Source organism: Falco cherrug, chromosome 17, assembly GCF_023634085.1.
Source record: "Falco cherrug isolate bFalChe1 chromosome 17, bFalChe1.pri, whole genome shotgun sequence".
NCBI classification, from domain to species: domain Eukaryota; kingdom Metazoa; phylum Chordata; class Aves; order Falconiformes; family Falconidae; genus Falco; species Falco cherrug.
Window position 1 is genome coordinate 7,631,457 of NC_073713.1, and position 17,056 is coordinate 7,648,512.

General features: G+C 47.6%; 1 protein-coding gene across 11 annotated transcripts in view; it reads left to right on the forward strand.

The window, feature by feature from the left end:
• CADM1 (cell adhesion molecule 1) overlaps positions 1-16,823 on the forward strand; it is a 170,454-nt gene extending 153,631 nt beyond the window's left edge. For 4 of the 11 annotated variants that reach the window (XM_055728497.1, XM_055728498.1, XM_055728494.1 and 1 more), the window contains 2 exons: positions 12,881-13,012; positions 14,419-16,823. In XM_055728497.1, the coding sequence (XP_055584472.1) occupies positions 12,881-13,012; positions 14,419-14,537 (251 nt within the window). In that variant the 3' untranslated portion in view covers positions 14,538-16,823. Of the gene's footprint in view, positions 1-3,718; positions 3,773-4,842; positions 4,864-5,763; positions 5,845-12,880; positions 13,013-14,418 lie in introns of all 11 variants that reach the window. The other 7 variants (XM_055728492.1, XM_055728488.1, XM_055728495.1 and 4 more) reach the window with 5 other exon arrangements.
• The last annotated feature ends 233 nt before the right edge of the window (positions 16,824-17,056 follow it).

A 17,056-nucleotide genomic window follows, 5' to 3' on the forward strand; every position in this document is an offset into this window, starting at 1 on the left:
CCAGGTGTTTCTGTATGTTGGCCATTTGTTCTTACCAATGTCCAATGGGAGTGAGCATGTCTGTGAATGACTAGAAATGCATGGGCATGAACTACAGCCAAATGGATTTTCTCCAAAAACAATTTTTAAATGAATTGGGGGGAGAAAAAATAAAACAAAAGAAAAAAAAAAAAAAGAGAGATTGATAGCAAAGAAAACAAAATGTAAGGCTAGTGTGGAACCAGCACAATAACTTCAATCGGGGAAAGGAATTTTGAGTCATCTAATTTTTTGGAGTGTATCCTAGAGGACTGGGTGGGGGAAGGAGTCCTGTATTGTGTGTGCATGTAAAAGCGGTAGCAAAGCCCCTGCCATTCCTGTTCCCTTCCGGAATGGAGTTGATGGCAGCAATGCATGAGTGACTTAAAGCACGAACATTGTTAACTCTTTTGTTGAAAAATGAGAGCTTAACTGTAAATTTTCTGATGCACTTTCTCCTTTCTCTGCACTGTTCATTGCCAGAGCTCCAATAACAGCATGGTCATGGCCGGCAGGAAGGCTTGTGCTTCTGCTGCACCGCACTAAGCCGGGTTTACCGAGCTTAAGGCCTCCTCCCCTCTCATTTGGCCCTCCGTGGTGTCCAGGGTGCTGGCGGGGCTGAGATCCAGTTCCCTGCTGCTTTGCAGCTGAACCATGGGCAGACCTTGGTGGTGCCGGGAGAGTCACGTCTCCGAGAGCCTGCCGCCGCTTGCTCTGGGAAGCCAGCACTTTTTCTGCCATGCCCTTTCTTTTCTTCTCCCCTGCCCCTCTTCCCCTATCCAAATCACCGGGCAAATTTTTAATTTCTTTGCCGATGGCAGGCCGGGGAGCTCAGCCTTCGCAGGGCTGCTGCCCTCGGGGGAGCCCCTCGGGCAAGGGGCTCGCCTCCCGTTTTGCCCCCTGCGCTAGCAGGACATGTATAAGCAGCCATGACCTTATACATGATGCTCCTTGGCTGCAGCGAGAGACACGACTGCACTTGGCCGCTTTTTCCCCAGATTTTTCCCGTTGCGAGCAAAGAGCTTAAAGAGCTCCCGAATGATTTTTCCAGGCGGCGGGCAGTGCCCATCGCAATGTCGCGCCCGCCGCGTGCAGCCCTGTACGTGCGTGCATACACTCGGTGACGGGGACGCTCAGAGCTGCTTTTCAGCTCCCCCGGCGAGGCAGAAACAAGGCGCTGCTGCCTCAGCGCAGCCAGGATTTCTGCTCATCCTGATGACAAGGTAGGGTGGAAAAAAATCTCTTCCGAAGCTGGCAAAGCAGGAAGTCTGGAGCGAAGGTTAAAATAACGAAAGCATCCCAATCGTGAATGAAGAGTGACGAGAAAATACCTTGCCCATAATATAGCAGGTAAATTATTTTACAAGCTGGAAATTCATCCCCGAAGGCCAGTATGAATTTTTAATCATGGCCTTAGCAGGGTTCTGTACAAGAGCATTTAACACTACTGTGTTCAGCTCTTGTTGCTTTTTCCTATAGCACTCAGTCTCCGAAAATGAGTTTCACTAGTCTGAAGCCAAAAGCCCAGCCGTGCCGGAGCGCCAGCCAGTTCGCACATCTTGCCGAATGCAACAGCATGCAAGGAAAAAGCCTCGGTACTTTCTGCATTAGCATTATCAATCGGCTCTGCCTGTCTAACTGCCTTTCTTCCTTTTGAAAATGCCCTACTTAAAAGTGTGACTAATAGTAAACACATTCCTCAATATATTTTACAGATCCAGTCCTTGGGGCAATTGAATAAAACATCACAAAGCTCTCTGCACATGTTAAGATCGCTGTGCGGGGCCACGGAGCGCAGCATGAAACAGAATCCCTAATTGCTTATTTACAGCTTGATACAAAAGAGAAATTGTCTCTTCCTCAAAAACAGGAGGTAGCTTAGGACGCTTAGGCACAAAGTGTCGCTCTGTCGATAGAAATCTGTAAATAACCGGTGTGCTGATGTCATTGTTTGGACACCTGGGTCAGGCTGCAGGAGACGTTACTCGGCTTGCCGGGTGCACCCTCCCGGGATGCATCATTCGGGAGGGAAACGGTAGCCGAGTGAAAACTTGGCTTTCATTTATTTAACAGGGGTTGCGGCAGACTTTGAGTTTGTTCTGGTCAGAAGTGAAAAGAAGGGGCTTTAATAGCTGATATGAAACTTTAATGAGAAAAAATCAAGAAGTAATTTACCACATATTTAAAATGCCTCACAACAGGTTTTAATACTGTTCGGTGGCATTTTTCAGTATACCAGGTGCAGGTAGAAACTGAATTGTTAAATTTTCTTTTGAAAAATATTTTATTTTTTATTTTGCCTCATAAAAAATGCAGCATTGCTCTTTTTCATTATTGAGAACATGTAGTTCCTTTTAAGTGAAAGGGAAGACTCTACAGAAGCAATTTTGGAGAAAAGTTGAATGGCTCCTCTTCTGAGCCCAGGTTTGCACATCCAGTGCTTCTGTGAGTCAACTGTAATCGTCTTTTTATATCATATCATGGTAAATAGAGGGCTCCCTAAATCATGGAGGGCTCCCCGAAATCCAGGAGCAGCACACAAATAAAATTCCTGCTATTAATCTAAACGGCTTCCCCCTGTAGAAGGTAATTCCGACCATAGCTTCCAGGTGACCTGACATATTTAAAATGCAGTCACTGAAAATGAGTTTTATTTTTAATGAGCTCTATATATCTCTGTGTTGCTGGCTGCTATCCGATGGGGGACGGCCTGCGCATCGACTATACTGCATTAACGTCTTCGCTGTTTAAAAGAAAGTTAGCCTGTGTAGCAGCCTGCAAGCTTACGAAGCCAGGTTTCCGAGTGACCAGTGCTGGCGGTGTCTCTTCATGGGAAATACTGTATTTATTTCTTTTCCTTTGATAATGCATTTGCTTTAGCAGCCAGCAGCGAGAGTAAGTTATCGCAAGTACCAGCCTTCAATGGTTCGTGCTGTACTATTCCTCCTCTAAGTAGATCTCTGTGACCTCCAGACACTGGTTTGCCCTGTAACCTGTGCTGAGAAGTTCACTCCACTAGATGCCGTGCCCTCCCGTGGACCCCCCAACATTTTCTCAAACACTCAAACAAAACAGAAAATAACAGCTTTACGGACAGTGTTAGCTGCCAGCTGTGGTCACAAGAGTGTGCCTCACCTACTGCTTTATCAGCTTTGAGGATAGATGCTTTTTCTGTAAGCACATCCAATTTGGGAAAACTAAAATGAGTTTTTGTCAGATTTTTTTGCAGAAGACGCAGCCTGCGGTCTGCACGCACAGATGCCTTCAGCTTTGAAATGCAGTCCGCAATACTCGCTAATCGATAAATTGCCGGGCTTGTCAACATTCCCCCAAAACAGATTGTGGAAAATTGGAAGAAACTGTTATACAGAACCAAAATTGAGCCACACTAAATTGGGAAATTGCCCCCTGTGGTGACTAAATGGCAGAGTTTGGGGGTCTTTGCATGCTGTTATGAATGAGTGATTCTGATGCCATGTTTCATGTGCCAACAGTGTAGACTGAGGAATGTTTCTGTCCATAATAAAGGAAATTATTTCAATTCTATCATACGAGTTACTCTGCCCAAACCAGCAGAAGGTGGCAATGATTGACACATTATTTTTTTCCCCCCCAAGAAATTCATCCTCAGTTCTTAAGTGTGTTGTTTTTTTGTTGCTCAAGAAACACAGAGAAAAATGAGTTTGTTTTTACTTGTAAGGCTTTACTCAGTTGCCCAATTCGGCAGAGGAGCTGGACTATGGGGATCTCTCAGGTAAGGGCTAGTACGTAGGTAAACCGCTGCTCTTCTACGCTAGATATGGTTCCACTCTGATTTCTGCATCTTGGCCATGTTGCATTGTATAGTTGCTGTGGTGTAGCTATTCCTCCAACACACGGTCTCGCAGCTTGGGTATGCACTGGTTTCTGTTGGGATTTTCCTTCCCTTTTCTTGGGGGGGGGGGGGGGGGGGGGGGTTTGGCACCCATTTCTGTGTAGCACCCCTGACACCAGGGCGGGAGGCATGCAGGGTGGTGAGACTTGCCATTGCAGGTTCCCTCCCACGTGTGTAATTTCCTAAATGCTGATTTGGAGACCGGTTGAGTTGAAACTTGGTTTGGAAAATGCTCAACTGTGCCGTACTGTGCGAAGCCGCCTGTAAAGCGGGCAGCCAGCGCTAAACCTGGGCTGCTTGCTGATTTCTCGTCAGATGAGTATTAGACTGGGGATAAAAAGGAGGCGATGGCTTTACCAGCAGAGGCAAAACCAAGTAACTGGTTTGAACCTCTTTGTATCCGTGCTGGACTGAAAGTTATGTAAATGCATCCTTATAGCTGGTCCTTGCGAATTAGCAGTAATCTAGATTAAGAAATAAAAGCATCTTCAGTGGATGCAGTCGGTATATTCAAAACAGAGGTCGGTCGTCCCAGCAGTACAGAGTCTAAACCTCTGATTTTTGTGTTTTGCCAGAGTTTTTCTAGAGCATCTGTAGAAATTCATCCCATTTTTTTGCTCCTTCTTCCCAGAGCATATCTGTGGACTGCCCCTGCCCGCTGCCCTCCTGCAGGGTAGCCCTGGTCGGGGGGGCTCTGCCCAGGAGGTTTGCGCTCCTGCAAGGGTGTGAGCACAGGGCAAAAGCTAATGCCAAAAAAAAAAAAAAAAAAAAAAAGGAACACCCCGGAGTCCTCGTCTCATCCTGTGAAATGCTTTCCTTTTATCTGATCAAATTGGCAGCATCTCTTCCTGTAAGCCACTATAGGTATGCTTTGGCCAAGAGGTTAGAAATGATTTATTAATTCGGTATGTATTCTAACACCTGAGCGATACTAATAATTATTATTGCAGGCCTGGGCCCAGATCTCATAGGTAAGAAGCACTAGGTGTCTGTTAAATACCACTGTGTGGATGGGAGATCACTGTTTTGCTCTGAAAAGCTTTATGACTTTTTTTAATTTGTATTTTTTTAAAGAAAAATGCACTTCTTGGTGATCCAAAGAGAAGAACGGGAAACAATTCCGCAAAGGAATTCCTCAAAATGGGTGTCTGCCTTTCCCTTGAGTGCCTGCATCCCCACGCGGTGCCAGCCACGGGCAGCACGTCCCAGCAAGGCTGCAGCTGCACGGCTGGCACCTTTTCCTCAGAGTATAGCTCGCTGTTTCCGTTTTTCTGAATCTCAAACGTGAGTCAAAATTTCCCCAAAAGTTTACAGAAAGCAGTGTGAGCACGGCTGCTGCCTGCAGCGAGCAGGTGAGCGAGCACCCTTTGTGCGCTACCGTACACCCATTTTGGAGCACCCGCTCTGACCACTGAGTCTCCCCCTGCCCCCCAAAGAGTTCCAAAATTTTGCTCGTTGCTCTCTCGGTTGCTTATGGACACCCAAAAGGTGATGGTACCAAGACAGATGTGCCGGTGTCACTAGAGAAGGAGCCCCAGGTTATCCTCTCCTGCAAACAAAACTCTGCCCTCCATCCCATAACCCGTGCCCAGATGCCCAGGAAACCAAAATAAGATCCCTTTTGCAGACTGGGGTCGCCAAATCTGGGCTGTCAGACGGGTGGTCCAGGTGAGTGCCGGAGCTGAGCTCTCCATCGGGAACGCTGCCCTGCGCCCTGGTGGGACCAGGCGCTCAGAGCCTTGGGTACCGACGGGCGGGCGCGTGGGGATGCAGGAGTGCATGCCTGCGCCTCAGCTCGCCCCGGGTGCGCCGCGCTGTGCTGGATGCGTCGGTGCTGCCGTGGTGTTTGCTCAGTGTGCTGTTCCTTTCAGGTACCGCTGTCCCGCTAAATGCTTCAACGGAGGCTCTGCCAACTGTGCAATTAAGTAATGCATCCCTTGCCTTCCGTCCAGGTAGCTAGTTTCCAGAGCTGTCTTTGCTTTTCCTGGTCAAGCTGTGTGTGTCCGCAAACCTCCTCTCGTTCCTACTGTGCAGGGAGCATAGGGTGCGGAAGGCGTCGGCCTTGCGCCCAGGCACACAGGGTTTCTTCCTCGGCTGCAGCATTTCTCCGTCTCACCACAGCCTGGCGGACAGGACTGATGCAGCCCTGGCAGCACGTGGGCAAACTGCTTTCCATGTGCATGCATGTAGAATATATACGTACGATGTGCAGGCTGGTGCGTGCTCTGGTTGCAATCACACGCTCGCCCTAATTCGGCACGCAGGTACCGCAGCCCCCCTGGTGTGCAGCGGTCTTTCTGCTTTGCTCGAGGGCGTTGGGACACATCTTGTAAAATGGGGAGCAATCCAGAAGGACCTGTGTAGCCTTTGCATCAGGTCTGAGTAACTAATCAAAACCTGATTAGCACCTTTGTTCAGGGGGGATGCTGATGAATCAATTGCTATCGATTGCAAGCGGGGCTCCATTTTCTAGCGGAGAGGAGTCTGAAGAAACAACCAAGAAACATTGAGCACCTGTCATAGTGATTAAATTTATTAAAACAATGCGCATTATTTTTTACGAGGCAATCTTGAAATGGGTCACTGAAGGGGAGCTTATTGATTCGAAAAGGATGAACTCCTCAAATTTCTCTGGCTTAGATTAGTCCAGATTCAATTACAATATGACAAACAGGTAAACGCTACTCTTTAACAGTCCATCAATAAATTAGAGCAGGGGTAGCACACTTAATGCCGTGCTAAGGTAATGCATAACATTATTGCTCATCCCGTCATACACAGGCAGTGATTTCTGGCCTCCCATATCATGGCTGAGTGTTTTACAGCGTCCATGCAATTACAGCAGCCTGTTCTTTCCCCAGCCCTGCCCACCAGCACCCCCCACCAACCCCAGCTCCTAGCACTGCTCCATCACTTTGAAAACTTGGTTCCACAAAAGATCTGGCAGCAGATGCAGGGGGGAGATGTTAGCACTAGCTTTAAGTATCCTATCTCGCAGCAGAGGGGCTTACCAGGTTTTTGGAAGCACCCAAGTAGCTTGAGGCCATTAGCACCTCCATCGTGACCAGCTGTGATGTGGGAGCTGAAGTCATGTTGGTGTGTTAATTATTTAATAAGCTAAACTTCACTAAGAGGAAGAGCGCCGAGTTAGGAATCCTTGGAAGACGTTGATTTAGATTTTATTTTCTCTGCCTTGATGCAGATGTTACGTTAACATCTGGGAAGCACGGGAGCTGTTGATGGAGTTGGTGTATAAAGTTACAACTCAAATTCAACCCACATTGGCCTACATCAATAGTTTGGAATTAATTTTCACCCAGAAGCTGAAGATAAATTCCCAGAGGGGTGCAGCGATAAATTCAAATATGCCAAAATTAACATCTATGGTATGTTTGCACAAAGATCTCCATCAGTTTCCTGCTTTTACAGCACAAATGTGCATAGGGCAAGGTGAGGGCTGTTCAGAGACGCCCCAAAATGTTACAAGGCATTGGTTGAGAGACAGTAAAGCAGGGAGGAAGGTGGGGAGCAAGGACGGGAGATTGGACCAGCTGCGCAGCAGGCGTCCGACCAAAACATGCACTTTCCCGAGTCAAATTAGGGTGGGTTCCGTCCCCAAGTGCTGCGTTTGCTTCAACACCGTTGGTATGGAGAGCCTTGATGGGGAGCGGTGCTGGAGCACACAGGGAAAGCATGGGAGATGCTGTTCGAAGTGGTAATAATCCTGGGAACGGCGCTAGCAGCACCGGGAAGGCTGGGTGCCCGGCGTGGTGCGGGCTCCAGGCCGCTCTGGCGCTGGTGGCCATGGGGGAGGTGCAGCTGCCTCCGGGCGCTTGAGGATGCTTGTGTGGGCAGGAGGGACCCTTCACAGGGGGCATCCCAAACCTGGCACTTGCACCTTTCCAGGGCCCGGCTCCGAAGGCTCAGCAAGGACTGAAGGTAAAAATAAAATGGTTTGACCCTAATGGGTCTGAAGCCTTTAGAGTGGGTATAATTGGGATTTAAAATACTAGTTAGTCCGGTCAGCCAGGTCCAACCTAGTCTTTCTCTTAATCTTGAGATGCTGCCACTTGGGAAAAGAGCAGAAGCTGGAATGTACGTAGACGCATATATATATATTTTAAAACCTCATTAAAACAGAATTGAGTGGAACCTTTTTATTGAGTAGTTGGGAGGAGAAAAGTCTTCCATCTGCTAAACCTTGCTGTAAGCATTGACCCATATTGTTAGGATACAGCCATTAAAATCTGCCAGCTTTTTTCACTCTTGAGACAGTCCACAGAAATCTGTTTTTAAGCCATTGTATCTGCAGAAATGTTAGAAAACTTAAGGTCATTAACGCATTTATGTTTTTTAAAAAGTGTCTCCCCCTGAAAAAAAAAAAAAACCAAAACCAAAAAAAACCCCCAAAAAAACCCAAAACACATCACCAAGGTCCTGCAGGTTTAAAATGCAGGTGTTAGTTTGTTAGTTGACGGTACTTAATGGGGAAGGTACCCAGCTCAGCGTCTGCTACATGTTGCTCCTGACTCTGGGAATTATCTTGTTAGTATGGTGCTGGGATGGTGCCGAGTAGGAGCCAGCCCAGAATGCCTTTCCTCTCTGTCCACCTGCCATTTCACAAAGTCCACTTTTTGTTTAAAGGAAAACTTCAGGGTTCCTGTTCCACTGGTATAATCCCTTTTTTGTTGTTGATTACGTGAGCAGCTGGTTAAAATAATAGGCAAACCCCAAATGAAAGCTACCAACGTCTGTTATTGGCCACCACTTGAGATGGGACGACAGTGCTCTCTGCTGCTGTACACAGATCTGCATCCGTGCAGGCAAGTTCGATGCTACATCGGATAAAATGATGGCATCCCTTGAATGCGGGGCACAGCCATGCTATGCTCCCAGGGGAGGCATCACAGCAGTTTTAAAGAAAAATAGATTTCTTTTTTTTTCCTGCATATATTCCATTATTGCCAGTGGATTGTACCATTATCGCTGCAGTTTTCCTTTAAGGTGCTTTGGTATCGAGCAAAGCACCACCCCACAAAACTAGGTTCAGCTGAGGTGTCAAGTAGCTGCAGAGTAGCCACGTAGGTGTGCATGTTGTTCGCAACATGCAGCAATGTCTGCGCCTTTCCTTCCTCCCTCCCTCCTTCCACTACACCCGCAAAAAAACCCAGAAGCAACCCAGAAACAAAGCCGTAATAGAAAAATTTCTGACTGTTCGATTTAAAGGCCAGTGTGCTCCAATATATATTAACATCTTAATGGGAAAGCTCTGCATGTATACATTTACTACTCTCTGACAAGAGGGAATTAAATGTCAGAAGGATTTGTAGCATCTATAATTGAATTGGTGCTGAGAAAAGCAAATCTTAAGGAAGAATAACATATTAGGATTAGCAAATAATGTGGCATTTTGTCAGTTCCTGCCATCTCATCTGTTCCCTCTTCAGTAATAAAGTTGTGATTTCTTTTTTAATCATAGATATGAAGCGGGAATAGCTTTTGTGAATTGGAGACAGCTTTTTAACACAGATCCTGGTTTTTAAGGTCAAGTCTCTCTTTCTTGGCATGAATCTGGGGAATTATTCCTTCTTCCGTAGTCCCTAACAGGTTTAGGTTGTTTGGTGGGTTTTTTTAATTGCTGGAGAAATAATGAGTGGCAGAAATTGGAATAGACCCTCTTGTGCTGGTGGCTTGGATTTGCTTGGAGCAGCGTCAGGAATTGCTGGAAGTGCCGGAATTGCCTGTCGGGTGTCAGGCGCGGCCCGCGCCTTTCCTTCCGTGCGGGAGGGTGCAGCTGGGCTGACACTGGGTAGTGACACGGGAGCGTGTGGAGTTTCATGAGGTGGAGAGGAGATGTTGGAGGAGGAACAGCTAGCAACAGGAACGGCGTCACGCTGGAGTAGCTTGTGTAGGGAAGAGCCCTCACTGGAGAGTTATTTGAGAGTCGGAGCAGGAAGGCAGTGTTAGCAGCGCTGTAGGCATCACTGGCTTTGCTGTGGGAATCGTGGTCCCTGGCCTTTCAGTTTTCACTTTCCTGTTTAAAAAGAAATAAATAAACAAATTTTAAAAAAATGGGTGAAAGGCTTGCAAAATGTAGAAAAAGTTTATTTTTCTCTAAAAATTGTGAGTAGTTTAGAGGGTAAACTTACATGCTAATCTAAAAGAAATACTACCTTTTTACGTTAAGAGTACCTTGTCACCTGCCTCACAAGCTTGATTTTAGATGGTTTGCAACCACTAGACATCCTCAGAGGATACATAATTTCTACTCAGTGTGTGGGCTCGAAAATTAACTATTTAGTCACACACATAATAAAACAAACTTGCACTTCGCAGAGATCTTTTTTAACAGAAATAATTAAGAAAAATGGCCCTGCGTGTCCCAATAGACACAGTCATACTTAACAAACTGTTCCGGCCACAACTGTTTGCCACGTTTTGTGCAAACGTCACTTCCTGGAGAAACACCGTCTCCCTGCTCTGGTGCAGTTGCAGCTCGAAGGGGACCTGTGACAGATGCGTCGGGCTGAGGCTCTGGCACGGCACCGAGCGTCGCAGAGCCCGGCCCCACAGCTGTGCCTTGGTGCTGTGGCACGGAGGCTACTGCTGCCAGGGCGAGTGCACCCAGGTTTCGTCTTTCCAGAACTTTAATTTATGGTGATTCAGAACAAATGCCTCTTGATGCAAAATCCTGCTTGAAGCACATTATAGAGCCATAACTCAGTGTGTTTATTCCCCTCAGCTGTTCTAGATGTCAACAAGACATTCATCCTCTCAGTCTGGGATGCTGCTGTCTCCTCCTTAGTGCAGCCGAGTGGAACTGGGTGCTCAGTTTCTTAAAAAAAAAAAAAAAAAACAACTAAAATATGGAGTGGAACTTGTCTAAAGCAGCTGCTCCAGCGGCTGAGCCGGGTTTGGTTGCTTTACGGAGAGTAAGCCCTTCAGGGCCGGATTAGCCGAGCTAAATACCACAGTGAGAGGGCTGGATTTGAGTGGTAGCTACCTGGAACACCCAGCATCACTGATTTTTTTCCCCAGCTGCTACCCTGGGCAGAAACAGAGTCTTTGCCTTGGCGAGGTGGTCCGTTTGGCACGCTGCTGTGCTTCTGTGGGCTCCTTTCCCACCGGTAGACAGGGATGTTGGGCCACTCGCCAAGCGGCAAACGCCGGGAAGCGCTCAGGGTAGCGGTCTGCTCCTGCTGGAGATGGTGCAGAGAGGGAGGGCCCTTTCCCACGCGCTCGGCGTTCTCTGGCACGCTCTTACTGCAGCCAGATGGCTCGGGTTGAGTTGACGTGGCAGCGAGCACCTTTGGTTTACAAGGGGGTTTGTTTTGGGCCACGGTTGTTAGCTCCTCGGGTAAGCAGCTGAGGGGAGGGCACACGCCAGCCCAGTTCAGCCCGAGCATCCCACTGCGTCTGCCGGAGCTCCTGCTCTTGGAAGCTACTCGAAGGGTTGTTTTGTGGGTTTTTTTAAAAAATTGTTTTAATTAAAAGGGCGCTTTATGGTGCTCTCAGTCACGAGTTATTTACTTATGTCCCTCAGTCCTTAATCTTGGAGCAGAATTGGAAATATCGATAGAATGCGTAAATCCCGGGCTGCAGCTCAAAAGCTTTGTATCAGGTTTCAGCTCAAAGGAGCACCATTACCTTTAGCTGTCAGGGACCTGTACGCTTGATCGATAAACTTCAAATATTATTAGAGGTGGAGGCTTCAGAGATTTGCTCTGTTCTTTGGAGGGAGACGGAGATAAATCTTTCTTAAAAATTGACTTGCATTTGCACTCTCAGTCTTCCTGGTAAAATGCATTTCTCTTAGGTGTCTGGGCAACTGCATGCAGGACAGATTTATAGGCCATGTGCTTCTTGTAGTGAAAGATTTAAATGGTAAATCCTTCACATATGACTTCACAAATCATGTAAAGTTAAAAGGTTTTTACCGTTTCTGTTGCTGCTGTGCTTAAATTGTAAGGTATGGCCAGTAAATCATTTTAATGGAGGTGTCGCGCTTGACTCAATTGAAAAAAAAAAAAAAAAAAAAAAAGGAAAAAAAAAAAAAAAAGAGACAATGGTTTAGCTTCTATTCCAAAATGTTAATGTATTAATCAACGGGAGAATAATTGTTTTTTACTATGTTATAAATCTCAGTTGCCATTAGGATTGCAGTGAGGGTTGATGTAGCTGCGTTCTTAAATTAAAACTGTTTACACTGCTATACATTCACTTTACATGGCCATAGCTCATTCTGGGTTCATTTCGGAGTTGTTCCTCTGCCAAATAAGTCATTCTTCTCCCGGGTGACGGCGTCCTAAGGGACACGCGCTTTTAAAAGAAAACTAATTGTATGGTGAGGAGTTAAATAAATGAAATAAAGCCATTGGAGGCACGATACAATTATTGCTTTGTGTCTTTGAACCTCGTGGACTGCGTTGAACAGCAAGGGTTGTGTTCCATGACGTAACTTTGTCAGGCTGGGCGAGAGGATTATTATATAAACGCATTGCCCATGCTGGGTTGGTTGGGTTTCAGTCAAGGAGTTCTTCGGGCTGAAGCTGAGATGTTTTCAGTGGGGCACTTGGTGTTCCCCCAAAGCTAACGATGAATAGTCCTGTACTGGACTGCTCTCGCCTGTGCCCCCATCCCCTGGGGAGCTTCAAGTTTGGGGAGCATCCTAGGGAAAGTTCCCAAAATACGTGCCCACCACCAACTCCATCTCTCCTCTCCCTCTCCCAGCTGTCTTCCACGTGCGTAGTTGTAGTGCTGCTGCTTCTAGCGGAAAACACCTCGCAAGTCGAGCGGCCAGATCAGTTCAGCTCTGGACAGAGTTCCTCTGCCCGAACTCATCTGCCTAGATAGCTCCCTGCTTTACCCTGTTTCCTTTCGAGAGAGCACAAGGGTGGCTTTTCCAATCCTCAGAGCAGCTGCAGCCAAGACCCTTCAGAGAGCATCATAATAAGTCCCAAATTCTTATTCCTCTTCTGATCTCAACAGATTCTCGTGCAGGTGAGGAAGGGGCAATACGGAGCGTGGACCATGCAGTGGTTGGTGGCGTCGTGGCCGTGGTCGTGTTTGCAATGCTTTGCCTGCTCATCATTTTAGGGCGATATTTTGCCAGACATAAAGGTAAGACAAAAAACAAAACTGGAAAATGAAAGGACATGGCACGTGTGTCCCTTTGCTCGTGATGTTGTCCTGTCTGTTGCAAGAGAACCCTTTGTTGCTCTGGAAGAATGTCTCCTGAAAGCCCTGTGTGGTGGGAAAAGGAGGGAGGCTGGAGCAGCCCAGCCGTATTCTGTGCACCTGGGGCTTAAGGCAGGAGGACGGCGCTTTGCCCCAGGCACAGGCTTTACCCACCGTGCCGCTGCTGAGGCTTGCAGGTGTCGGTACCCCTGGAGGCACCTGGGCAGCAGGATACCTGACAGACAAGGCAGATTGATTTTCTGGAGCAGCAGTGTTCACCACGGGGCACACCGAGCTCTTCATCAAGAGCTCCATCGCCCACTCCCTCCATTACATCCCCGGGTATTTCGGGCAGTTACCGCGTACGCTGCACAGAGCGGCGCCAGCTCAGCGCACCCCCGCCGCGCACGGCCAGCATGGCGGCACGCAGCTGAAACCTCAAATGCCAAAGTCCCTCTACAAAACCTAGCTGACCAGAGCCGATACATTCTGTACCGCACCATCTCCGTGTTGTCTGAAATGGTCCATTTGGGGAACTTGTTGCGGCTTCCAGAGCAAATTGAAACCCACACACAGAATCATGACTGTTCCCCTGTCTGTGTGTTTGTACAAAAGAATTTAATGTTAACTGGGGCTTATTTAGTATATGTGGAAAAGCTGACAGAGGATGAGAGGCTCGTTACAACCGCAGCTGGGCCGGAGTGAATAATGTTGAGAAGAGAGGAGAAAGAGGGGAGAGAAACCTTAAAGCACATTAGGGGAGAGAGAAAGCAGAGGTGAAAGATTTGTTTCTTTTAAGTGAAGCGCGTGGAACACCATTTTACCAATATTTTTGTGCTTCTGAAAGGGGGAAGTAGCTGTGACCTAATTTCTTTCCCGAGCGAGACACTGCAGAGTGTGCCACACTGTCACGTTCCAGAGCAGGGATGCCGGTGCCCAGTGTGTGGTCAGCCCCAGGCGTTTCCAGCAATAGAGCAGGGACCTCCGGCACTGGGCAGCATCAGCCATGCTTGTCGCTGGCAACTGGTTTTCCATGCCGCAGACTGGTATTTTCATGGTCTGCGGAAGCTAAAAGCCCAGCTCCCACTAAAACAGACGGGGATGGCTTATCCAAGGCAGGACTGGAAGAGCCCCTGTCGCGGCGCCTTTGGGTTGGTGGCACACTCTTGCTGGTGACCAGCATCTCAGCTGCTCAGTCCCTTGCATTCAGCCTCTGTTTCTTTTCAGGAGGGGGGGGGGGGGGGGGTGGGGGTTGTACGTCCCCTTTCTGCTTGCGGCTCCAGCATTCGCTGTCATAGCACCTTGCGGAGACCTGCTCCGAGTCACGCCGCCTCCCCCTTCCCTTTCAGGTACATACTTCACTCACGAAGCCAAAGGAGCAGATGATGCGGCCGATGCAGACACAGCCATCATCAATGCAGAAGGAGGACAAAACAACTCCGAAGAAAAGAAAGAGTACTTCATCTAGAGCAGCCTTGGTTTCTATGAGGTGTCCAACTGTGGACGGTTACTGCTGGCCCTATTTAAATGCTAAAGAGACGGTGATATTGGAAGTTGCAACCAGCTTGTGTCTTTTTTTTTTTTTTTTTTTTTTAAGGAAAAAAAAAATAAAAAGGCAAATGGGCGGAGAGTTGTGAGGCTGGGAGGGTCCGGGATTTGCTGTGTAAAAATATTCCTCGTAAAGTACACTCTGCTGTTTGACACCTCAGTTTGTTTGGGTTTTCTTTTTTTGGCCAAGTCCAGCTTGGATTTAGTTTAGTGAAGTCATTTGCAGAAGATTCTGTGCCTTGTTTAATTTCTGTTCGTTTGGGTCGGGGGGAGGCTGGGAAGAAGAGGGGCTTCTGTGCGTTAGTTCCCTTCAGGTTTCTGTGGCTCTTCGTTTCCCCTTTCCTGTTCTGTTCCTGGAGTTGCCTGCCGGGCCCCCTTGGAGTAGGCGCATTTCTTTGAAGGTGTCTCTCTTTCTTTTTTCTCTTCACCATTTTCCGTTCAGAACTCGAGTTCATTGGAGGAGAACCAGCACATTTTAGATTTCGTAGTTTGCAGTTCAGTGTGCCCATGTCCCATTCCCTCTATCGTTGTAAAGGCTTGGATGAACACGACGACAAGAACCCCTTTGTGGCTGCCCGTGCTTCAGGTGCTTTCGATGGTGGCGACTAGGAAATAGGCTGGAGCTTGGCAAAGGCGCTCGTTGGCCGTGGGGAAGAGCCGGACCTGGGGCGTATCCTCCTGGGGGGGATGCTGAGCCTGCCTGGGGACCGCTCCCCCCCGGCTCGGGAGGGACTGCTGCCCTGTGCCTCGCAGCGCGCTGCGTCCCGCTGGGCGGCCGGGCTGACCCCCCACTTTGCTAGGGAAGGCAGAGCCCTCCCGGGGCGCGGAGGCTGCGAGCGCCCAGCGTCGCTTTGTCCTCCCTGTTCCTTCTGCAGCCCTGGGACGTGGTAGGCCAGACCCCCCCCCAGGCCTGCAGAGCGGCCCGACAAGCAAAACTGCCTTTTTTCGTACCCGCTAAGTAAAACGTGGGAGTTTGCGTTAAAACAACAGTGCTAACTGACTTATAAAGCCATAGGTGAAAAGGAGAATCTAGGTAAATTAGAATCGTAAGCGACAGGTAGCAGACCGCAATGAGAAGACGGTATTAAAATTATATATGCTGAATTTTTTTTTTTGGTGAGTAATCTTGGATTTCAAGTGATACTTTTTTTTACTGTGTTTTTGTGGAAAATGTATGCTGATTTATTTAAGGGAAGCATTAATCTTAGCGTCAGGTTTGCTTTTGGTTTATTTTTTTAGGGGTTTCAGGGGGAGTGTTTTCATGCGTTGTTTTCTGTTGTTGTTTGGGGTTTTTTAATTGTTGTTTTTGGCAGAACCATTACAATGCGGGAGTCCTATGGGAACGGGATGGCCTGACGGCAGAGAGCGAGTCCATCCTCCAGCAGTATTCCGTCTTTCCCCTTTTCACGAGAAGAACCTCGCAGAAATACCCTTTTTTTTTTTTTTCCCCCTAGCAAATTTTGTCGAGCACAGCTCTTTTCTGAGCCTTCAGCACCATTGCCAAACCACATCATGGTGAGAAGCAGTCAGCATGCTGGAGTTCGGGGGGGAGGCTTTTCTACCCGTCATTGGTCACGGGATTGGCATCCTGGTTTTGAGCAGCCCATCTTTGTTTTGGAAGTGTACCGTAGTGCAGTGTTACCGATGTAACTTTGACTTACAATGTTGACATGTCTCAGGTTCATGTGTTTTGACTGGTGTTTTCCGTCTCAGGTAGATTGCAAAATTTCGGCCCCACACATTGGAGAGGAAAAAAAAAAAAAAAAAAAAAAAAAAGAAAAAAAAACAGGCTAAAAAACAGGAAATTACAAGTTTTAGTTGTATATTGGTTTATGTATTTTTTCTTCAGTATACAGTGCACTGTTTGAAATGTATTGTTGAGTATTACTTTGTACAGCTTTAGATCATTAGGATTTTGAAGCGTGAAGAAAGAACAACCTTGTTTAAAGGAGTATTACAAATGAAGGACGCGGAACTGATGATAAACAACCTTGTTCTTTATTCACTCGGCCTTTTTATTTTTTTCCCCTTAGGCCAGTTCTGTTTTAAGGTGTCCATGGAAGATGTTGCAATGTAAGAAAATACATATCCATCTGTTCCCATTCACATTTTGTATTGGTTCATGTATACCATTTTTACAAAGGAAAGAAGTACTATAAAATATCTGTCTTCTTAATAAAAAAAAATTAATGTTACAAAACTAAAATCTCATTTTGCACTCTTTATCCCTTGCCATTACGGAGACGGCGACCTTAGCGACCTTCGCCTTCGGCTTGGTGCCCGGCGCCCCTGCCTGCTCTGCCGACAGCCGGGGCGGCGGGTGCTCTGCCCCATCCCTGCAGCCCGCAGCCGGAGTTTTGGAGCAGCCTCGCTCCTCGCCCGGCGCAGGTGAGGATGATGGCGATCCACACCAAGGAGTGCCTGATGATGACAAGAGGG